Here is a 20,038-nt window from a genome sequence, read left to right on the forward strand (position 1 = left end):
ATGTTTAAATAAATCAGGTTCTGAGTTACCAGTGCTTTCCCCTGCGGAAACGAAAAAAAAGCATCAGTATGTAGACAATCTAACGATAAATCTAAAGCTATTTATATTGACGCTGTCAGTAGAAAAACGTCTGCCTAAAAAAAAAAGTTAAAAATCAACGAGTTCGATTACAAAAGGAAGTTCCCATACCGGGAGTCGAACCCGGGCCGCCTGGGTGAAAACCAGGAATCCTAACCGCTAGACCATATGGGACTTGCGTTTCTTGGTGGGTAACTAAACATTATAAAGTGCATCAAAAATGTTTTTTTTTTTGTGTGTGAGTTGCTAGTTTTTAATAGATTCGTGTTACATTGATTATAGATTACTATTTTGAATATTAATCTCATTAAAAATAAATGTTAAATAGACTACTCGTCGTGTGGTTAACCTCTTTATCAACTCTTGGAGGGGCCAACGACACGCCGTGATCGTATAGTGGTTAGTACTCTGCGTTGTGGCCGCAGCAACCCCGGTTCGAATCCGGGTCACGGCAGATTGCAATCGCTCCGTGTGATTTCAATCCGTACCTTTTTGTTCCGCCACCTAACGGTAAATCCCAACATTTATTAATTACACCTAGTTTTCGCTTTTCGCGATGTCTAATTTCATTGGTGTATTTCATCCATGACGTCAATGTTCCGAGAGAACGAGCCAATCGTCGAACCAGTTGATATCACATGCTTTGTGGCACACCGAAGCAAGCACTCCGATTGGTCAGGCACTGGGAGTTCCGTTTTTGAGATTTTTTATTGTACACGCCTTGCGTGTAGTGTGTTCCTGCAAGTTTCCTTGAAGAGAACCGTATTTTGTTTTCTAAAGTTTGGGAGTCTTCGTCACTGGTGAGAGTAAAATACACGTGAAATTTCTGTCTCAACCAGCACAAAGTTCATTTGCACTCATTCTGTAGAATCCGTTTTGAATCTTGTGCAGGTGATTGGAGTCGAGGTGCAAAGATTTGTGTTTCAAAACGTGCTCACAATTCCCTTCTTCAAAACAGGTGATGGCAACCACCTCAGGATCTGTGCCTCTTCATCCTTACTGGCCCAGGGATCTCCAGATTCCCACTTATGTGGCCAATGACCGTAGCATGGCAGAGATCCTGACGTTTCTCTTCTCTGTGTCTGCACTTTTTCTGCTTGTGACCTGGATGATTACCGGCCGGCTGGGCGCTCTGAGGCGTCTGGCCGTGTGCTGGTTTGCCGTTTGTGGTTTCATCCATAGTGTCATCGAGGGCTGGTTCTGTCTCTACTATGACGTTATTCCAGGGGACCAGAGTTTCTTGTCACAGTTGTGTGAGTACAGAGACATGGATGAATTTCAGGATGAAGTGAAAATTTGTCATATTAAAAACGTGTTCTCACATCTTTCTGCCAGGGAAAGAGTACTCTAAAGGGGACAGTCGATATGTAATGTGAGTTGATGATTGCACGCAAATCAAATGTATAACTCGTAGGGTTGAATCAATGTTTGTCGTGTGCCCAGAGGTGACAACTTTACTGTCTGTATGGAGACTGTGACTGCGTGCTTTTGGGGACCATTCAGCTTTTGGGCTGTGTTTGCCTTCATAACTAACAAGCCCTACAGATTTGTCCTGCAGCTCATACTTTCGCTCGGTAAGAAAAATCAAGCACTTGTTTTATTGCATTGCACCGCTGTATTGTATTGTTAGTGATTGGCCGTATTCTGCCATTTTCCTCCAGGCCAGCTGTATGGAGATGTGCTGTACATGTTCACTGAACACAGAGAGAATTACGTTCACAGTGAGCTGGGACACCCCATCTACTTTTGGTTCTACTTTGTGTTTATGAACGCCCTGTGGATCATCGTGCCACTGGTGCTCATTGTGGATGCTTGGAGACAGTTGTCTGCTGCACAGAAACTTTCGGATGGGAGAAAGCCTAAAAAATCCAAGAAAAAATAGGATGCTGTGGATTGACACATTCCAAGATATGCAGGGAAAGCACACAAAAGACTATGAAGACTGAAAATTTTGGATTGAAATGTTCCGATTGACATTCAGAAAATATTTGGGACGAAGTAAATCTGAGTCTTTTGGGTTTTAAATAAAGACTTTCACTCATGTCGTCATCACAGGAGCTCATTGTGGACGCTTGGAGACTGTTGTCTGCTGTCCTGAAACATTAGGATGGGAGAAAACCTGCGTGAAGCTGGCCCCCCACCCCACTCAAAATTTAAGGAATATAGTCTGCTTCGTTTGTGCCGTAAAAATTTTCGTTTGTGCTGCAACGGTTTTTTAGTTATAAAAGATTATTTTATAGGTTATCCAGTTTACCCAGCCCCGCATCTGCTCAAAATGAACCCAAAAAGGTACCGTTCGTTTGTGCTGCAAAAACTTTCGTTTGTGAAAGGTTTTCAAACAAATTTCCTGGTCCGATTCCGGGTGTCGGTTTTTGACAGCGTCAAAACGCTGACAATGCCTTAAAATCTAAATCTTTTGCTTCGTCATAGGCGACATCTAGTGGTCATCTCTGAGAAACACGCAAACCGCCAAGTAAGCCTCAAAAGTAAACACAATAAGAAAGATTATTTTGGCAAAACTCAACTTTATTTTTATTGAAACCACAATCAAATGATAAGGCATTTAAGATTAACCACAACAAATAAATTACGTGAGAGGGTAGCCATTCAGACATTCAGCATTTTGAACCCTCTGGAGATGTCAGAGGGAGGGCGGTCTGGCTGGCTGACACGTTGCAGTCATACGTATCTCCTGCTTTCTAGTTGAACATTTTACTAAGTCTCTGTCCCAGCTGTGCATTTGTTTCCTTTTCTCGACTTGTGATTTCTTTCAGAGCCTTCGTAGCGGCCGTGGATTCCGGCTGCAGCTTCAGCAGTTCTCGAAAGGCCAGCCGGGCTTCCTCCAGCTCGTTCACCATCTGGCAGGCTTGGCCGAGTCGGTACCAAGCTTTGGCCCCGCCTGGTTCCAGCCGTGTGGCCTTAGCGGCATTTTCTTTCGCCCGCGCTGGCTGCTTCAGTTTGAGCTGACACAACGACAAGTTGGAGTGAAGTTCTGCTTTCATGCTTTGCACTTGATGAACCGTAGGAGCGCACGGTGGATCTTCAGAGGCTGTCGTACTTTGTTCGTCTATTTGCTGTTCTTGTCTGTCCGCCTCGCAGCCCAGCAGGGTGATGACGAGTTTGAGGGCGCGACTGTAGCTGTCCGACGCTCCCCACAAGTCTCCGCTTCTGAACCTCTGACCGCCTCTTTCCTTATGGGACCTCACCCACTCCCATTTTTCGCCAGGTGACATCTGCCAGGATTCCTTTCCTGGCGTGAAAGCTTGGAGCTCCACAGTGGCACGTACTTCCTCCGTGGGCCGGGAATTCCATGTATCAACTCCATTTTCCGGAATGAGTCGAATCTGAGCAGCAAAACGCAAACGTAAGAGTCATTTTTAGTCGACGACAAATGGCCGATGTGCGCTGATGTTATTTTCCATACCTGACATGTCTCTCCAGCTCTCATGTCCTCCACACATACTTCTGTAACATCACAATGACCCTCTCCAAGTCGAAATGTTGTCCATTCACCTAGTGGTATCTGCAGGACAGAGTCCAGCTGACGCTGTAGTACAGTCGCTTCTGGAAAATCAAGAGGAACTCCTCGCTTGGTCTCATCTTCTTGTACAGATGGCGATGTTTCAGCTTGATCCATCACACGCACACGACACAGTGAACCCAACCTTGGCTTGGAAGCGGACGACAGTCCTGGAAGAAAACAAGGTGCTTGATTACTTCCTGTAAAATCAATTAAGGCTGTCACAATCAAATAGTTCAAAAGGTCACAATCAAAAGGTCAAACAATTGAAGTTGTTCAACCCTTTTTGAAACTGTTACTGTGGTGGTGGTGTTTTTCAAAAGCGGTATTTTGTAAACAAAAAAAAACAATCTACTTTCATGAAGGATGACAAAAATCAGACAATAATTACTGTTGATTATTAAAATAGCTGTCTATTCATTGATAGTAGATTCATTTTGACAGCTCAAAATCAAATAGAAAGAAATGCATCATGCGGGCACCTTCTCCAGAATTCGAGACTTTCTGATGGCTTCCTGAGAACGTCAGCGTCTTCTGGACCGCCCAGAGGCCTCTCGGACAGACCGACACCCAAGATGTAACATCGACCCCATCAGGATCATTGACAGCAGTAGAATCAATCTGCGCTTGTTGAACACCTTCAACTGTGTCCATCTCTCCACTGAAGACAGACAAATAGACAGGTTTGCTACTTTATCGTTATGTCGTTTTATTTGTGTTAAGACAAACTTTCAAATGATACATTTTTAAAAAACTAAGACATGATCATGAGCCTCGAAAGTGTTGTCAAGTTCGTGCAGGAGAAAGCAGACAGCGGTGGGCCAACCATGAATACAACGAACATACGGACATTCAATTCTGGATAAAATGTATAGAAGGTTGCAGATACCTCTGAATTATTGCAAGAATGACGTACCAGATTGAACAGATAAAAAAATTCAATCATCTGATCCATGGGAGGAAAGAGTTTCTTTTTCGATGTCCATGACTTCTTCGTTGCGTTTCCTTCCAGACACTGATTGAAACGTCACGTTGCTGCCATCTACAGGCTATAGCTCAGTACCACGTGCTGTAAAAAAAAAATTAAAAAAGGTGGTGGACAATAAATAAATACAAAAATAAAAACAAATGAATATAAATAAATAAATAAATCAGTGTAAAAAGACAAAGGCGTAGCCACCTTATTTCTCCGCCCCATGAGCCTTTGCGTGATATGAGGGAGCAACTTCCGGTATAGCAAAACCAGCGTTTTCAACAATTTAATTTTAAGAGAAAACATTTTAATCTTGCTTCTTGCTACAATCACATCTAACTAAATAACGAACTTCAGACGTGAGCAATAGGAAAACATCTGAGGGGTATCATTTTGTTAAAAGAGTCTTATTTAGCTTCAAGCAGACAAGTCTGTTTGCAGCCACTTCCAATTTTCAATGCAAGTAGTGCTGATGATCCCTTAGAAGCAGGCAAGTCTGTTTGCAGCCGCTTCCAATTTTCTATGTAATGAGGGTTAAAAATAAAAACACTACATGAAGCCAAACTTATTGCAACCCATGAGGGCATTTGACTAGAAGTCTCTGACCAGAAGTTCTCACATTCCATGACAGAACCTGGGAATAAGGTTGATCGAGTGTGAGAGAGACCAGTCTGACCTTCATCTTGCCATTCCACAGTTTTTCTCCCGAGACAAGACCAGGCACTTGGTCATTTCGTAGGATCGCTCACACTTAATGATTGAGTTGCTTGGAAGTGGTTGCACAGGCTCAGTCTGGGACCAGTTTTTTTTTTTACACCTTCCATACATCACATGGCCCTGTGATGTCACACAACCTCCTTGAACCAGGTGACGTCACATAGGCGCTTCATTTGCTCTAATGACACGAGCCTTTTCATCCATGACAAATGCGTGTGAAAGCCAGTGTGGATCCCTGTCGAGGTGCACGGCCATCGGTGCCTCTGAGTGTATTCGGTCGGCGTGATCGGCGCCTTGTCGTCGTCGTCTAAATGGATTCGTTACCGTATGGCGTTAGTAGTCAGCTTGAGTGCATCTCACGTGCCGTGCTGCTGTCACAGCCGGGTGATATTAACAAATTTTTAGAAGCCCATCTCATGCAAATGATAGAATTTGCAGGCCCTGACCAAAAGGATATTAAAGAGCTTGCCTTTCGATATCAAGAGCAATGGGGTAAGTTTGACTGGTCTTAATTTTTTTTTTGCCAAGAAACTGACAAACAAAAGAATCAGTAAATATGGAAATGTACTACGTAGATCACAAGTGTTAAACTTCGGTCCTCCGACACACTTGATTCAAACAATCAAGCTCGGCAGGAGCCTGATAACGATCCTGATTGTTTGAAACAGGTGTGGACTGGAGTCTGACACCTGTGATGGCCGATGAACTAAGCCAGATTCCGTTTTTAGGTTGACCCTCAGCATATGACATATGGGGTCCAAACACTGAAGATTTATTTTGATGCACAAAATGCCAGCGATGACTCTTTATGAGTGATTGTATGAAAAAGTTTGACTTGGATCTTTGACAGTTGTTCTATTTCTGCTGGATACCGCAGATATCCATAATCCATGTATGATTCTTCGTTGTCTTTGCAGAGAGCGACTTTTTGATGACCATCAGCAGACAAAGAGAAATCGCCGAGTTGGGAGTCAGATTGTCTTCATCGTCTCTGTCCATTTCCAGATCATTAACTCTATTTGGGGCTGAGAAACTCTCAGTACCGGTGTCATTGCCGTATGAAGAGATCCCAATATCTGGCGCTGTGGACATGGGTGGAGCATCGCAGAGAAAAAAGTCACAACAGGCTTTTACAGCCAGGACCCCCAGTCAAAAGGAAACCAAAGTGCCGAAAAGGTCTTCAGCACCCACCACCCTACAGGGGCAGCATAAACCTTCTTCCCAAGGGACAAAACCAAGAGCGGTGTGCAGTGACTCCGTCGTCAAGGAGGAGAGGAAAGGACAGCAGGTCGTCACGCAGCAGGTCATGGGGCAGCAGATCGTCGGGCAGCAGCTCATCAAACAGCCTCAAGCGGCTGGCCCGCCCAACACCCATCAGAAAGGCTCTCCGCAAAAAAAGCCGAAACCCAGAAAGACGCCCAGAACAAACACTGACAATTTCACCTGCACGTTGGAAGACTGTATGTATCATAAATCCACGAATCAGTATGAGCCGGAGAAGAAATCGGAGGCCGTCAGAACCGGTGCAGGGCCAGCAGTCCATAAGTACCGGGGTGTTAAAAAACCTGAGCTAGGCCCTGGATCTGAGATACGGATCCCGTATAGACCCAAAGGAGGGATGCTTTTTGATCCAGAACTAAGGTATAGTCCGCGACTATGATGTGTAGAATTTGATTTCATTTCAAATCGATCATCTTTCGAAATAAAGTGAGTGTGAGAACAAATGGTCTACAATTGATCGAAAAGAGGAAGCATGCTGCATAGAAAATGCAACTCGAAACACTGAATGGGATTTTTTTCAGTGAGATTGTAGCAGGTGTGAGCAAGGCTGGGATATTTTTCCAGTTCTTAGTTCTAAAAAAAAAACAATTGTAGCTCACGTATTTTGGTATGTAGCTAGAATATCAATATCACTGAATATTTTATAATTGGCACAGATATGTAAGACTGGAGTTCCCTCAAGCTTTGTGCTTATCTACACCCTATGGACAGTATCAAATCTTAAAAAAAAATAATAATACAAAAGTTTGTACATATTGTATATATTTTTTTCTTTGTTTTTGTTAAAGATAAAATCTCAAAATGCTCATCTAAATTCAAGATGATAAAACTGAAGTGTATATTTATTGGGACTGAGTGAAAGGCATAAGTTGAATTTGCCAATAAAAATATACAGAGGAAAAAGTTGTCATTATTTTTTAAATCAGAGGACCGCAACGGCCCAGCCACCTCGTTATAGCCCAGGAAAGCTCGTTAGGCTCATCGACGCGTTGATACGATTTGCCAATGCTTAGCGAGCTTTAATGTCCGTCGTTTGGTCAAAGAAGACTTTTGTCACTTAGCCATTTCAAATGTGTCGATTTTTAACAGAGCATGCAAACACAAGCTTCATCAGGGTTTACCTGACAAAGCAAAATGAAGCTGAAGAAAAAGACGAAGTAATGCAATGACAACATACAGCCCTGTGATGCAAGGTGATCTCATAGCTGGGTGATGTCACACAACATGACATAATTACTTACATCCATCGAGGAATGCCTTTAAAAGCATTTGTTGATCCCTGACACAGTCTTTGTTTCTTGTGACAAGAGGAGTGTCAGAGTGATCAAGTTCTGGAAACTTCAACCGAGCCACAAACACAAGAAAGAAGCAATCGTTTCAAAATGGATTCCGAGAATCCGTTATCGTTTGGCGTCAAAACTCTGATCGAGTGTACATCCAGGACGACAATACTAACCCAACCTGATGACATTCCAAGATGTTTAGAAACACATTTAACCCACATGACAAGTTTCGGAGGAGAAGACTTAAACGATAACGAGGTTGCCTTTCGATTTCAAGAGCAATGGGGTAAGTCTCATTTGTCTCTTTGCAAGCCACATCAAATTCACCATTTGTAGAAACTTTTGTAGAAATAATTTATACTTGCTGCAATTTAAAGTCAGATGTAGGATTTTGGTGTGTGGGCTGCAGCAGAGGGAGAAATGCATGCTAGTTGGCAAAAGGTATGAGATGAATAGAGATTTGCAAGACTGAAATACTTAAAAATGGTTCTGTGATTGGGAAAACATTGTCCCTTTGCAGCATATGTTCAATTCTAATGTAACTATTTGTTGGCTCTTTCAGAGTATGACTTCCTAAGAAAGCTCAACCAAAGGCAAGAGACACGAGAAGAGCCAGTACAGGATCTGGCCGCACCCCCTGCCGAAGGTCCACCAATTTCTGCCACTGCATCATTCGTTGAGCCCGATGCCAAAGCTATATCTGCACCATCACCATCAGCGCAAAGTGCAAAGGACACAGAAGATGACTTAAGCCAGGTTCATGAAAGACGAGAAGCAGCAGACAATGAATCTTCAGCGTCGCCTATTTCAAGAGCCACTGTATCAGTCACTGTGAGCAAAACAGGGGATACAACGAAACCAATTTCATTGTGTCTACCGCTAGGCGAGGTGCACGCATTTCATCCAGAAGATACGTCTGGATCAGCACCTTCACCATGTGTACCACCGACCCCTTCATCTGATCGAGAGGACCTATCTTATCCAGTACCAAGTACAGAAGACGCATCAGGATCGGGTCCAGTCATAGAACGCAGATCTTCAATTAGCAATAGAGGGTCTGACATCACCATCAGGATCACAAGAAGAGAATCCCAAGAACCAGCCACTGCAGACTCTCCCATCTCATCCGTATCAAGTTCATCTGCTCTATCGGTCGTTGTGAACCTAACCGAGGAAATTTCAAGACCACAATCGTCTTGCGAGAGTCATGGATCTGAAGCGCAAAGCACATCTAGAATGTCAATGCTCAATACAGATGACCGAGCAGGTTCAGTATCAAATTTATCGGAAATACCAGGGTTGCAGATCACGATTCGTAAATCAGTAGGCAGAGGTGAACAATTACAAAGTACAGACGACGTGGCTGCTGAATATGACGGGAAGCATCAAAGAAGAGTCATAGATGAATCTCCTAGATCCAGTGTGTCAGAACCAGCCAATATATCAGTCAAGGTGAGAAAAAAGATGGAAATATCAGGAGCAACGTCATTACCGCAACTACATGAAGAATTCCAACTATCGGAACCAGAACCCATACCTAGACCAGCTTCTGTTCCTTGTCCACCTGTATCTGATATGCAGAACATGTGTGAACAAATTTCAGAAAAAGCAACATCTGAACATGAAGAGATCCCTTCAAGACCGTTGTCAATTCCACCTTCACACCAAGACATCTCTGTACCTGAAACTGAAGACATAACTGAATCAGTTTCCGTGCCACAATCACACGATGAGATCCCCGTATCTGATTCAGAGGAAGTATTTAGACAAATGCCAACCCCACGTGAAGGAATTTCGCTTGATATAAAGGACACACCTGTTCTAAATACGGGGAACATACCCAGAAGAATGTCAGAACCATCCAGAGAGTACAAAACTGAATTCATGGCAAATACAGTCATATCTGGATCGGATGAAATTGCCGAGGAGGTCCTGACTCTTTCAATTAAAATAAACAAAAGACAAGAGATCATCAAAACACCAAGAGAGGACTCTCCTATACCAGCTGTATCGAGTTCTTCCACTGTATCAGTTACTGTAAGCATAACGGGGGAAATGCCGGCATCATTGCCTCAATCACACGGAGAGATTGCTCTATCTGATACAGACGTCAGATCTAGATCAGTGCCTCAAGAACCTGGAACACCTAAAGTAGTCTTCAATGCAGAAGTCGTTTCAGAATCAGTGCCAGAACCACATGAGGAGACTTCTGTACATGGAACAGAGGATCTATGTGAACCCCTACCACATTCAGAGGATATATCTGTATCAGTGACAGTTCAAGAAGATGCTGATGATCAGTTAGACGCCATCAAAGAAGTAGAGGAGACGGTAAATGACACGCACAGAACGAGTGTGTCAAGTCCGGACCTTGAAAGCAAAACAGAGGATGCGGTACAACTGTTAGCGCTCCAATCCTACGAAGGCATCCCTGTGTCTGATACCGAGGACGTATCACAATCACAAGAAGATGACATATGTACACCAATGTCATTGCCACAAACACATGAAGGGATCCATGTGTCTGAAAGAGAGGATTTATCCGGAGCAGAGGCATTTGAACCTGAAGACAGGTCGGAACAGTTGCCACGTGAAGAGATCAGTGACGACCGATCTCAACCAGAAAGAAATACAGAGGATATATCGAGAGAAGATCCAATGACAGAAAACCTACTCGATCTAATGCCAGGCCAAGTTTTCGAGTATGATTTGTCGATTAAAATCAACAAAAGACGAGACATGGAAGAAATGCTAGGGGAGGAACCTCCTATGTCCAATACATCGGTATCAGTTTTCGTGAGCAAAACAGAAGGGCCGTTGTCAGAGTCAGAATCAGTGTCAAGGTCGCAATCCCAAGGAGAGATACTTGCATCTGATACAGAAGATACATCCAGATCTCTGACAGAAGACACTGTGCCAGCCACCTGTGTGGATTCGGACATCTCAATCAAGATCAACAAAAGACAAGAATTTCAAGAAACAACGGGAGTGGAATCTCCTATGTACGTTCCATCAGGTTCATCCACAATATCGGTCACTGTGAACAGAACGGAGGAAATAACAGAATCTGCACTGTCATCGCCACATCGAGAGATCGTATCACCTGTACCAATAACAGAAGATGGATCCGGACCAGTTCAAAGTGGAGAGAACATGCTCGTCCCTGTTCCAATGAGTTACGTCGAGTCGGACATTGTCATCAAAATCAACACAACCCAAGAAGGAGGAAGACAGGATTCGTCTTCTGTGTCAGTCATTGTGAGCCAAACCGACGGGTTGCAATCACATGAAGAAATCCATATATCTAGTATAGATAATAAAATGTCAGTGGTGTCATCTGCAAATGACCAATGTGTGTCATTTAATACAGAAACTATATTAGCTCCAACAACAAATACAGACAACACATTATTGTATACACGCAACCAATCTGGAGTTACGTCACAAGCACATGAAGACATCCTTGCATCTGATGCGGAGAGCTTATCAGATGCACAAGATATATCCAGTTCTGTGTCAAATACTCACGTCGAATCTGACATCAGTATAAAGGTGAATAAAACACAAGAAACAGCAAGAGATGAGTCTCCGGTCACAAGGTCCTCCACCTTATCGCTTGTTGTGAGCAAGACAGAAGAATTATCCGGAATGTTGCAGCAATTGCAAGAAATCCACATATCCAACACAGAGGAAATATCCGGACCGTTACATGAAGACATACAAATCTCCAATATGGATGCTCCATCGGAACAAACAAATGCAGAGGACAGATATGAACCGCAAAGAGAGATGACTGACCCAATGCTACCTGAACCAACTTCAAGTACCTCGGTAGAGTATGACCTTTCAATCAAGATGAACAAAATGCAAGACATCCAAGAAATGGTAACAGTAGTAGAGTCTCCAGCGTATACAATGTCAAGTTCATTCATTTTATCAGTCACTAGGGATGATACAGAGGAAATGTCAACACAGTTTGTAGAGTATGACCTAACCATCAAAATTGACAATTCAGAAAGCATACAAGATAATGCCATGTCGACCGTGTCAAGTTCATCCACTGTATCAGTCAGTGTGACCAATACAGGGGATTTATCAGGATCAATGTCCCATCGAGAGATTCAGGCACCTAAAGTACCCATGGAGGTCATACCCGAAGAGGTGCCATCACCACCCATAGAAATGACTGTGCCTATTATAGAGGAGTTGCCAGAATCTCCTGAAGTTCAAGAAGAGCCAGAGGAGCAGCCAGTAAGCCCACACATCAGCGAGCCCAGTTCTGAACATGATGATACAGAAAACTTGTCTGATGCATTACTTGATGATGAGTATGAGGAGCCAGTACCTTCTCCACCTGAAGAAGTTGTGATTGTTCCTGAACCAGAGCCCTCACCAGAGCCTGAACCAGAGCCCTCACCAGAGCCTGAGCCAGAGCCCTCACCAGAGCCTGAGCCAGAGCCCTCACCAGAGCCTGAGCCCTCACCAGAGCCAGAGCCTGAGCCCTCACCCGAGCCTGAGCCCTCACCCGAACCTGAGCCAGAACCTGAACCAGTGATTGTACCAGAGCCCTCACCAGAGCCCTCACCAGAGCCTGAGCCCTCACCAGAGCCCTCACCAGAGCCCTCACCAGAGCCTGAGCCCTCACCCGAGCCTGAGCCCTCACCCGAGCCTGAGCCTGAGCCCTCACCCGAGCCTGAGCCCTCACCAGAGCCTGAACCAGAGGTAGAGGTAATACCACCATCACCACCGTTCAAAGATGTTGCTACATCAACTTCAATGCCAGATATAGATGACATATGTGCAGCATTTCCATTGACACCACCAGATGAAGACAATGGACGGAAAGCCAAGGAGGAAATGAAAAGTAAAAGCAAACTTTTACCTATCTCACAAAAAAAGGGCGGCAAAAAATCACTACTGTCAAAGTCAAAGCCGGTGCTTGGACCTATAAAGGGTACGGGCGGTGAGTCAGTAAAAGTCAAATCAAAAGCAGTACAGACCAATTTGAATGACATCAAAAAACCCAAGCTCTCGCCGATTTCTGAGAAACCACCGAAACCAAAGCAAGATTTGTTAAAAGAGGAAAAGAAAGGCCTCCAAAACCATAAACAACGAATGCTTCCACCTATTGTGTCTCAACGACCAAAGGCAAAACCCAAAAAGGAGAAGCCACCTGAAAAGAAAGTGGAGGTCAAAATCAGCACAATCCCTCCAGCCAGTCGGACACCCTACAGACCAAAGGGAGGGATGATCGTGGACCGAGAACTCATGCCGCTCAGATGTAAAGCAGAAGCTGAGGCAAACAGAATACGAGACTTTACCCTCAGTAGGAGTAAGGACTTAAAAGAAATAACAAAAACGATTAAATTTGCGCATGATTCTCTTGAGTCCTCTACGGTTTTATGTCCAAATTGTGGGCATAATGCTTCTCTAATTCGATGCAGACATAAGGCATTAAAATGTGACTCTTGGAATCCATACTTAGGGACCTAGTGTTAATACTCTCTGAGACCAAAAACTGTCAAGGGCCACAAGGATTACCTGCTGGCAAACTTCAGTTTGCCCGGCTGAACAACTTTGTCATTGATTCTGTCTGGATCACAAAACTGGAACCCTCAAAGGATATTGGTTTACATTTTCACCATCTTTGAGTCAACCCAAGAAATGTTGTGATGGCACTGATCTTGCTGCGTATGTAGAGGGAAAGTGAACAACGGGGCGCTCTAGCGCACTGCATTGCTGTAGAAATCCGCTAATGCTAAAAATGCGGGAGATTGTGATCGCCGCCCAAATTAGCATGCCACCATTTTCTTCAGGCCACATCAATTAGAGTCATGTTCTCAATTCTTATAGCTTGGTCTATGCCTGGATAAGAAATGGGGGTGTGACATTGTCAATCAACATGGGAGTTGTCCATAAGGGATGATTATTCTTCCTTTGGAGATTCAGTTCCTTCAATTGTGTGTAATGAATTGAGCCAAACTGGTGATTGAAATTGTCAAAAGTCACCATCTTAGATGGTTCAGTAGGAGGGAGTACAGCTACGCAGCTAGCTATAAATGCTAACAGACCGAAACCGATCAGAAGGGTCGGGTATGTGTTTGGGTTCAAACCCAGCCGCAAATTTATTTAACCTCACTGTGTCAGTGAGTCGGAGAAAGTCATTTTTGCCAAATGCTTTTTTTTTCCTTCACATATCTACCTCAACTAGGACTGTCACCGTCCTGTAAATTTTATGCTGCATAAGTAACAGCACTATTATGGTGCTTTAGTATTTTAATTTGTCGTCATATATTTTTGCATTACTGTTTCTTATATCTATGATAATGTATATTTCCACCGTGACCTGAGGGATCCATTTTCAAAGAAAAAAATAAATAAATGAAATTTAAAAATGTGGTTGTTTTGTAAGTGTCTCATATAAAACTTGATATGGTCGTCTTGTAGGTTATTTTTTATGTATTTTACTAGTTAAGGGTGTACATTTCTGTTTGCTTGTTGTATTTACCAATCAAAATCAGCCATTATGAAAAGTGTATACAAGGATGATCATAATGAATTTGTCAGTTTGACGATCAACATTTGGAGAAAAAAATAAAAAATAAAATATTCCATTGATGGAGGGTTCGCGTCCGTCTACGTCATCACTCATGGACATGCTTGTAATAGCTGCGTCATTAGTATGCGCCGCAACTGGCGGGCAAAACATTTTTGACCCGTGTATTTTGTCATTTAGTTGTCTCTAAAAATCGTCTTAAAGTTGAGATTTGGTTTACTCAGCATTCGACATTTGGGATGTAGTTGTGGCTGACGGTGACAACAAATAGAAGCAAGCTCCAAAGTGGAAGCGAGCAGTTTCTTCATCATTCAGTGTTTGGAATTATGACAACTCTAACACGGCAAGATCTCAATTTTGGACAAGGTATGGAGCACTTTCTTTTTTATCAAACTAAATACCCATGCATTTAAGTTAAAAGGAATTAGTAAAGAGATAACCCAGACATTTCTTTCTCATCTCGGATATTCAGTCATCAATACAGCATTGATTTTCAAAAATTCGAAAGTTCAACTCCGTTTGACACAATTGTTAAGATATCAGGTTGTTTGTTGTGGGGGAGGATCTGGATCTTTCCACACGATTAGAAGAATAAACTCGTGTGTTTCCTCCAGTGGTTGCTGACATTTTGTGTGAGTTCTTGGAAGTTGCCATTCATCTCATCCTGTATGTCCGTGAAGTTTACCCATCAGGAATATTTCAGAAGCGAAAGAAGTACAATGTCCCTGTGCAGGTATGAGCCAAATTTACACATCTAAAATGTTCATATTTACACCCCACTCATCTTTAAATGTTCTTTTTGCAGATGTCATGTCATCCTGAGCTGAACCAGTACATCCAAGATACACTTCACTGTATAAAACCGCTTATTGAGAAGGTCAGATTGGAAACTGGAACTATACAATGGTGATCTTCCACTCACCTCCATTTTCCTGGCAGAATGATGCTGAGAAGGTGGTTGTCGTCATTATGGACAAGGAGCATCATCCAGTTGAGAGATTTGTCTTTGAGATATCCCAACCACCGCTTCTCTCTATCAGGTTTGCAAACCCTCGTTTTTTTGAAACACTGATCATAAATTAATCAGATTAGTAACTCTTGATGTTATTATATTTAGCTCAGACACATTACTGTCTCATGTGGAGCAGCTACTGAGGGCGTTCATTCTGAAGATCAGCGTGTGTGATGCTGTTTTAAACAATAATCCACCAGGTGAGAGCTGATGAAGAACATATCGGTCAGACAAGTTTGAATGTCCTTTCAGAATGTGTATAATGTCGTTTGTTTTTACCTTGTCTCAGATTGTTCATTTACAGTATTAGTTCATACAAGAAATTCTGCCACACGCAACATGGAGAAGGTTCAAGTCATCAAGGTAAGAACAAATGATGTACATCACTTGCAGGAGATCAAGATGTGTGTGTACGTTTTGTCAATTTGCCCCTTGGTTGCTTGTTTTAGGATTTCCCATGGATAGTTGCTGATGAGCAGGAGGTCCACATGCAGGAGCCCAGACTCATCCCACTGAAGACCTTGACGTCTGATATAGTGAAGGTGAAGCACCGTACAATATTTTTAATAGATGGCTATTTTTATTTTTATTAATGTAGGTTTTGAGAGTAGTTTTCTACCACGTGTCCTTGACCACGTTGCATTTTTGTCTGTTTGGAACAGATGCAGCTGTATGTGGAGGAGCGAGCCCAGAAGATGTAGCAGAAATCAAGGACACTCGTGCAAAAAAAAAAAATCATTTTACGGTAAACTTTATTCAGCCGAGGCTTTCATTTGACATAAAATGAAAATCTCACAGCACACTACCAAACAAAAATGTCACAAAGTATAAGATGTTGATGTTGTATGAATGGTAACAAGTTTACAATTTGTGATCCATGATTTCTGATTTTAAACAGGTTAAACGAAAGTAGATCATATCCCATTGGTGTAACATCATGAAGTCAGCCGTGAGTTGGTAAATTGAGCATGTTACGTTTACCGTGCCATTGTTTTGACTATTATTGTCACATGCTTGTTTTTTATATTGCAAACTTTAGATTCTTCTATGTGATTGGCACAGTTGTACAGATGAACCCTTAGAGTCTAGACGGTTGGAATACCAAGAGCTTTCCTTGTTCATGTCAGATTTATTGTGCTTTGCAATTGTTACTGTTTTGTGGAAAATACAGATATACATCTCTCCAACTTTTTCGTATTATTGGGCTCCATCAGCATTTATCAAGTCAAGTCAATTTTATTCATATAGCCCTAAATCACAGACAAGTCTCAAAAGATTTCACATTTATGGACGGAGTATCCTGTCAAGTATCCCATGATGAAGACAAACATAAATGCCACCAGTGCTCCGACTGCTTTCACCACGATGCCAGTCTTGCCAGTGCATGTTCTGTTGTAGAGCCTGATGGAATTTTCATCGAATTCAAACTTCTTGTAGCGTTTCCTTTCTTATAATAGAAAAAGCTAAACTACACACAGACTTAATCATTTGAGGCAATGTCAAAAAAGGTTAGGGTTGAAACGTACTCACCTGGTCATGGGAGGCTGTGACGCCGCCACGTTCATGTTGATGTTGTCCTCATTCCACCGATTGTATTGCACACTGCCGGGATCGTTGGCATCCATGTGGAAGTCCGCACTCTCAGTTAGTCTGTTATGCCTGTGCGCAAGAAGTCAGTGATAGAAAATATCCACATTCAAGAACATCATCGCGATCTTGCACGTGTGAAACCTGCCTCTGGGATTTTGAAAGTCTCTTTTAACAGGACCTTGTCACTTGTCTCAGCTGGTCATCAATGAATTTGTTCCCATCTATGTTTATACAACTTGTTATGGCAAAGTCCAAGTTGGAGGTGGTAAAGCCTTTCTTCAACCGTGTGCAATAAATGGACTTTGACTCAAGGTTAGACTTTGAAAGTGAGCAGCTGGATTCACATTAAGACACTCCTGTGCTGCTCCTTTTTTTGATTATTATTATTTTTATGTCTGTAAAATGAGTAGGTAGCGTGATGCAGAAAATGGCGAACATAAACAGCGCCACCTATATGTGTGGAAGATTTCCAGAATCTTTGCATGGGAACTTTAGCCAAAGCATTTTGGATACTTTCCATTGGAAATACTGAGAAAATTACTTCTTTATATTCTATATTTAAATAGACGTTTTGACACAAAGACAAACATTTTAGCAACAAACATGACATATCAATAGTTTTGTAAATTCCCCATTCATTCCCGCAGAAACTTTGTGACATCACTATCCATGATTTGAAATATTTCCGTACGCGCTGGCGTTATCTGCGATGAGTCAGGTGGCCGACCTTTGGAACAAGCTTCAGGATGGGCAAAGCTTAACCCTGAACTACCTCAAATGACATTTCAGCTTTTTTTGTAAAACCATGCGACATAACCACAAAGTATGACGATTGAAATGAGATGAATTTTCTTGAAGTGCTATGATTTGGTTCATCACATCGCTGCTGCCGACGTCCTACTTGACAAGCTGGTGGACGCTGAACGTGAATCTGCTGTGTCATTTGCTGCAAGGTGAGACTCCAATCACATTTTGATGTGTTTGTGAAACTCTGATTTGACGTGTAACCTCCAGGACTTGTTGGCGCATGTGGGATATCTGTCCTCATCTCCCTTCTCAGAGTGCGTTTGTATGTTGAGGAGGAAAGGTACGGACATTTAATTTTGCAATTTTACGTACGTTGGACTCCTGGTTCATTTTGTCCTTCCACAACCTGCAGTAACAAAGATGCATCGAGTCAGAGGAGGGTTAAACGTGGAGCAGCGGGGAGGCTTCATTTTCTCTTTGTGGCCGGGACGTTGGCTGCTGTTGGTTCTCGTGTGGCCTCCTTGGTGGTGCTGGAATTTTGCCTTCGAGCTGCCTCTGGATGGCTGACAAGAGGACCTGTAAGAAACCAATGACATCAAGTTGTTGTTGCCTCGGGATGTTGCTAAGCACAAGAGGGAATGTATTTTATGATTTGTGTACAATTGTGTGATTCAGGACTCTCTGAAAACGCTCCACCACCTCATGGTTCAAAGCCAATTCTCCCTGGGATGTGCCCTCAGCTGCACGCTACAATTCCTCCACGAAGGAGCTCTGCAACGCTGGCTGTGCTTGCTCCTGGCAGCGGCGCTCAGTTGCTGGCTAGCCCGGAAGGCGGCGGCGTTACAGCGGCATGTGGCGACTCTGTACAAACTGCACAGTTCGCAGCACTACTGCGGCATTTGCATCAGCCTGCTGACGTACGGCCGCGGCCCTGTGCTGCTCCCGGCGCTATGCGGGACGCTCATGGTTGCCTTTGTCATGGCTGTGGTGGCAGCGTTGGTGATCATCAACCAACACTTCTTGTCTGCAACAGAAGCACTTAAGTTTTGGACACCGCTGACCATCTGTTACGCTCTGCTGGTGGTTTACATGCAGGGTGAGATATTAGCTTAAGCGGCAATCAGGAGGATCGTGGACGAATTTTTGCTTAAATTTCTTTTAGATCCATCTATATTCGCCGTTTTGGAAAATGTTTCCGTAAATCTCCACATGAATTTAAACTGTCATTTTGGATACTGTATATCTAAATTTGAAACATTCCATGGCGCTTATCATACTCACACTGTTTTGTCACAAACCAAAAAATAACTTTTCCACATGCAAGGTCACGGGTAGTCATTACTTTGCCTGATCAAAATGACATGTTTCTTAAGCAGACGAGCAGCGTAATTTGCCGGCTAGCCAGGCGCTCCTGATCTCGGTGGTGGTGCGCCTCGGTGCGTTGATGGTCCTGATGCTGATTGTTGGACGCTGGGCCGATGTACTCCACATTTTCCTGTGTTTCCTGGGTGAGGCCGCCTGTCTGATCCCCACAACAGATCTGCTGGATGCAACCTCTTCTTCGCAGGTCAGTGATCTCAGCTCTGTCCAAAGGATATTAACAGATTGGGAAACACTATATTCAAATCATGTTTTTCCAGGAATGAACATCGTAAATGAATGGATTTTTGAAAAGTATTCCCCTGGCCAAATGGGATGCACTACTCGGATGCAACAGAGGTACTGTTGGGTCTATCTCAAATAGAGTCAGTTCAAGAGAGTCACAGACCCGTGGTGATTTATGATGGGTATTTCACTCATTTTTTGTAACTAACTGCAAGGACGGCTGGTGATTCCATTTGAGGAGACAGACAGGCTTGTTAGGTCGTTTCATCCACCCGTCAGACCTAAGGCAAAGCTGTTCTCTTTCAACTTCAACCAGACATTGCATCACAGGACGATTTACCCTCAGAGGGCCTCATCTTAGTTTACAACAAACTAAAATGGCTAAAAAGACACTCATTTCTTAATTAAAGTAGAAACAACTACATTTTTGAGTGGTAGCTTTAATAATGTGTTTGTAATACTGCATGTTTTTTTTAACCAAGAACTATGACGATGTAAATTGTACCTAAATACAACATCATGTTTAAATAGTTTTGTGTGTGAATTTCTCATCCTGTTGAAAATATTTTGTCGAGACAACTTATTAGCCATGATCTTGCCTATAGCTAATCAAGGTGTGACAATTAATCAATAACTAATCAATTAGCAAATTACTAGTTTGATGGGCAAGCAATCC

The 20,038-nt window shown here is 42.9% G+C and overlaps 7 protein-coding genes and 2 non-coding genes across 14 annotated transcripts; 6 read left to right on the top strand and 3 right to left on the bottom strand.

The window, feature by feature from the left end:
• Positions 1 to 180: 180 nt before the first annotated feature.
• trnae-uuc (transfer RNA glutamic acid (anticodon UUC)) lies at positions 181 to 252 on the bottom strand. The gene has a single exon. It is a non-coding gene; the product is annotated as a tRNA-Glu (tRNA).
• A 208-nt stretch (positions 253 to 460) lies between these two features.
• trnah-gug (transfer RNA histidin (anticodon GUG)) lies at positions 461 to 532 on the top strand. The gene has a single exon. It is a non-coding gene; the product is annotated as a tRNA-His (tRNA).
• Positions 533 to 724: 192 nt separating this feature from the next.
• On the top strand, positions 725 to 2,127 carry ebp (EBP cholestenol delta-isomerase). The gene is made up of 5 exons (XM_088360969.1): positions 725 to 878; positions 1,037 to 1,331; positions 1,414 to 1,450; positions 1,522 to 1,652; positions 1,740 to 2,127. Exons 2-5 carry the CDS (start codon positions 1,040 to 1,042, stop codon positions 1,958 to 1,960), a joined length of 681 nt encoding a protein of 226 aa, XP_088217095.1. The 5' UTR covers positions 725 to 878; positions 1,037 to 1,039; the 3' UTR covers positions 1,961 to 2,127.
• A 456-nt stretch (positions 2,128 to 2,583) lies between these two features.
• On the bottom strand, positions 2,584 to 5,395 carry fkbpl (FKBP prolyl isomerase like). 3 transcript variants are annotated; one of them, XM_088360957.1, is made up of 6 exons: positions 5,191 to 5,333; positions 4,779 to 5,091; positions 4,515 to 4,667; positions 4,081 to 4,259; positions 3,503 to 3,768; positions 2,584 to 3,422 (listed from the first exon to the last, which is right to left on the bottom strand). In XM_088360957.1, the coding sequence occupies exons 4-6, from the start codon at positions 4,250 to 4,252 to the stop codon at positions 2,778 to 2,780; spliced, it is 1,083 nt and encodes a 360-aa protein (XP_088217083.1). In that variant the 5' UTR covers positions 4,253 to 4,259; positions 4,515 to 4,667; positions 4,779 to 5,091; positions 5,191 to 5,333; the 3' UTR covers positions 2,584 to 2,777. The 3 variants fall into 3 exon arrangements, with proteins under 3 accessions (XP_088217083.1, XP_088217074.1, XP_088217089.1); XM_088360948.1 differs by lacking the exon at positions 4,779 to 5,091 and having other exon boundaries at positions 5,248 to 5,395; XM_088360963.1 differs by having other exon boundaries at positions 4,488 to 4,667; positions 4,779 to 5,339.
• Positions 5,396 to 5,444: 49 nt separating this feature from the next.
• On the top strand, positions 5,445 to 7,012 carry LOC148402922 (uncharacterized). Its single transcript, XM_088360967.1, has 2 exons — positions 5,445 to 5,780; positions 6,206 to 7,012. Exons 1-2 carry the CDS (start codon positions 5,600 to 5,602, stop codon positions 6,946 to 6,948), a joined length of 924 nt encoding a protein of 307 aa, XP_088217093.1. The 5' UTR covers positions 5,445 to 5,599; the 3' UTR covers positions 6,949 to 7,012.
• An 877-nt stretch (positions 7,013 to 7,889) lies between these two features.
• LOC148402923 (uncharacterized) lies at positions 7,890 to 14,247 on the top strand. 2 transcript variants are annotated; one of them, XM_088369720.1, is made up of 3 exons: positions 7,890 to 8,138; positions 8,230 to 8,293; positions 8,415 to 14,247. In XM_088369720.1, the coding sequence occupies exon 3, from the start codon at positions 9,089 to 9,091 to the stop codon at positions 13,343 to 13,345; it is 4,257 nt and encodes a 1,418-aa protein (XP_088225846.1). In that variant the 5' UTR covers positions 7,890 to 8,138; positions 8,230 to 8,293; positions 8,415 to 9,088; the 3' UTR covers positions 13,346 to 14,247. The 2 variants fall into 2 exon arrangements, with proteins under 2 accessions (XP_088225846.1, XP_088225845.1); XM_088369719.1 differs by lacking the exon at positions 8,230 to 8,293.
• Positions 14,248 to 14,512: 265 nt separating this feature from the next.
• mad2l2 (mitotic arrest deficient 2 like 2) lies at positions 14,513 to 16,607 on the top strand. Of its 2 annotated transcripts, XM_088369809.1 has the most exons (9): positions 14,513 to 14,774; positions 15,023 to 15,141; positions 15,214 to 15,285; positions 15,348 to 15,448; positions 15,526 to 15,620; positions 15,710 to 15,783; positions 15,870 to 15,962; positions 16,083 to 16,165; positions 16,319 to 16,607. In XM_088369809.1, exons 1-8 carry the CDS (start codon positions 14,735 to 14,737, stop codon positions 16,119 to 16,121), a joined length of 633 nt encoding a protein of 210 aa, XP_088225935.1. In that variant the 5' UTR covers positions 14,513 to 14,734; the 3' UTR covers positions 16,122 to 16,165; positions 16,319 to 16,607. The 2 variants fall into 2 exon arrangements, with proteins under 2 accessions (XP_088225935.1, XP_088225934.1); XM_088369808.1 differs by having other exon boundaries at positions 16,083 to 16,607.
• Positions 16,155 to 17,380, bottom strand: smim1 (small integral membrane protein 1). Its single transcript, XM_088369810.1, has 2 exons — positions 16,951 to 17,380; positions 16,155 to 16,821 (listed from the first exon to the last, which is right to left on the bottom strand). The coding sequence occupies exons 1-2, from the start codon at positions 17,043 to 17,045 to the stop codon at positions 16,689 to 16,691; spliced, it is 228 nt and encodes a 75-aa protein (XP_088225936.1). The 5' UTR covers positions 17,046 to 17,380; the 3' UTR covers positions 16,155 to 16,688.
• tmem82 (transmembrane protein 82) lies at positions 16,749 to 19,894 on the top strand. 2 transcript variants are annotated; one of them, XM_088369807.1, is made up of 6 exons: positions 17,565 to 17,963; positions 18,025 to 18,097; positions 18,170 to 18,335; positions 18,433 to 18,853; positions 19,134 to 19,324; positions 19,398 to 19,894. In XM_088369807.1, the coding sequence occupies exons 1-6, from the start codon at positions 17,873 to 17,875 to the stop codon at positions 19,401 to 19,403; spliced, it is 948 nt and encodes a 315-aa protein (XP_088225933.1). In that variant the 5' UTR covers positions 17,565 to 17,872; the 3' UTR covers positions 19,404 to 19,894. The 2 variants fall into 2 exon arrangements, with proteins under 2 accessions (XP_088225932.1, XP_088225933.1); XM_088369806.1 differs by having other exon boundaries at positions 16,749 to 17,963; positions 18,025 to 18,335.
• Positions 19,895 to 20,038: the final 144 nt, after the last annotated feature.

Source organism: Syngnathus floridae, chromosome 2 (genome assembly GCF_059516105.1).
Source record: "Syngnathus floridae isolate MCC-2025c chromosome 2, RoL_Sflo_1.0, whole genome shotgun sequence".
NCBI classification, from domain to species: Eukaryota; Metazoa; Chordata; class Actinopteri; order Syngnathiformes; family Syngnathidae; genus Syngnathus; species Syngnathus floridae.

Excerpts from the sequence above, each read along its gene's own strand:
- LOC148402922 (XM_088360967.1), top strand. The coding sequence starts at position 5,600 with ATGGATTCGTTACCGTATGGCGTTAGTAGTCAGCTTGAGTGCATCTCA. Across the intron at positions 5,781-6,205 it reads TCGATATCAAGAGCAATGGG|AGAGCGACTTTTTGATGACC; the intron begins GTAAGTTTGACT and ends TTGTCTTTGCAG.
- LOC148402923 (XM_088369719.1), top strand. The coding sequence starts at position 7,952 with ATGGATTCCGAGAATCCGTTATCGTTTGGCGTCAAAACTCTGATCGAG. Across the intron at positions 8,139-8,414 it reads TCGATTTCAAGAGCAATGGG|AGTATGACTTCCTAAGAAAG; the intron begins GTAAGTCTCATT and ends TGGCTCTTTCAG.
- fkbpl (XM_088360948.1), bottom strand. The coding sequence starts at position 4,252 with ATGGACACAGTTGAAGGTGTTCAACAAGCGCAGATTGATTCTACTGCT. Across the intron at positions 3,769-4,080 it reads AGTCTCGAATTCTGGAGAAG|GACTGTCGTCCGCTTCCAAG; the intron begins GTGCCCGCATGA and ends GTTTTCTTCCAG. Across the intron at positions 3,423-3,502 it reads GAGCTGGAGAGACATGTCAG|ATTCGACTCATTCCGGAAAA; the intron begins GTATGGAAAATA and ends TTTGCTGCTCAG.
- ebp (XM_088360969.1), top strand. The coding sequence starts at position 1,040 with ATGGCAACCACCTCAGGATCTGTGCCTCTTCATCCTTACTGGCCCAGG. Across the intron at positions 1,332-1,413 it reads GAGTTTCTTGTCACAGTTGT|GGAAAGAGTACTCTAAAGGG; the intron begins GTGAGTACAGAG and ends TCTTTCTGCCAG. Across the intron at positions 1,451-1,521 it reads GGGGACAGTCGATATGTAAT|AGGTGACAACTTTACTGTCT; the intron begins GTGAGTTGATGA and ends TCGTGTGCCCAG.
- tmem82 (XM_088369806.1), top strand. The coding sequence starts at position 17,873 with ATGATTTGGTTCATCACATCGCTGCTGCCGACGTCCTACTTGACAAGC. Across the intron at positions 17,964-18,024 it reads GCTGTGTCATTTGCTGCAAG|GACTTGTTGGCGCATGTGGG; the intron begins GTGAGACTCCAA and ends TGTAACCTCCAG. Across the intron at positions 18,854-19,133 it reads GCTGGTGGTTTACATGCAGG|ACGAGCAGCGTAATTTGCCG; the intron begins GTGAGATATTAG and ends TTTCTTAAGCAG.
- mad2l2 (XM_088369808.1), top strand. The coding sequence starts at position 14,735 with ATGACAACTCTAACACGGCAAGATCTCAATTTTGGACAAG. Across the intron at positions 15,449-15,525 it reads CCACCGCTTCTCTCTATCAG|CTCAGACACATTACTGTCTC; the intron begins GTTTGCAAACCC and ends TATTATATTTAG. Across the intron at positions 15,784-15,869 it reads AGAAGGTTCAAGTCATCAAG|GATTTCCCATGGATAGTTGC; the intron begins GTAAGAACAAAT and ends TGCTTGTTTTAG.
- smim1 (XM_088369810.1), bottom strand. The coding sequence starts at position 17,045 with ATGGATGCCAACGATCCCGGCAGTGTGCAATACAATCGGTGGAATGAG. Across the intron at positions 16,822-16,950 it reads TCACAGCCTCCCATGACCAG|GCTCTACAACAGAACATGCA; the intron begins GTGAGTACGTTT and ends AAATTCCATCAG.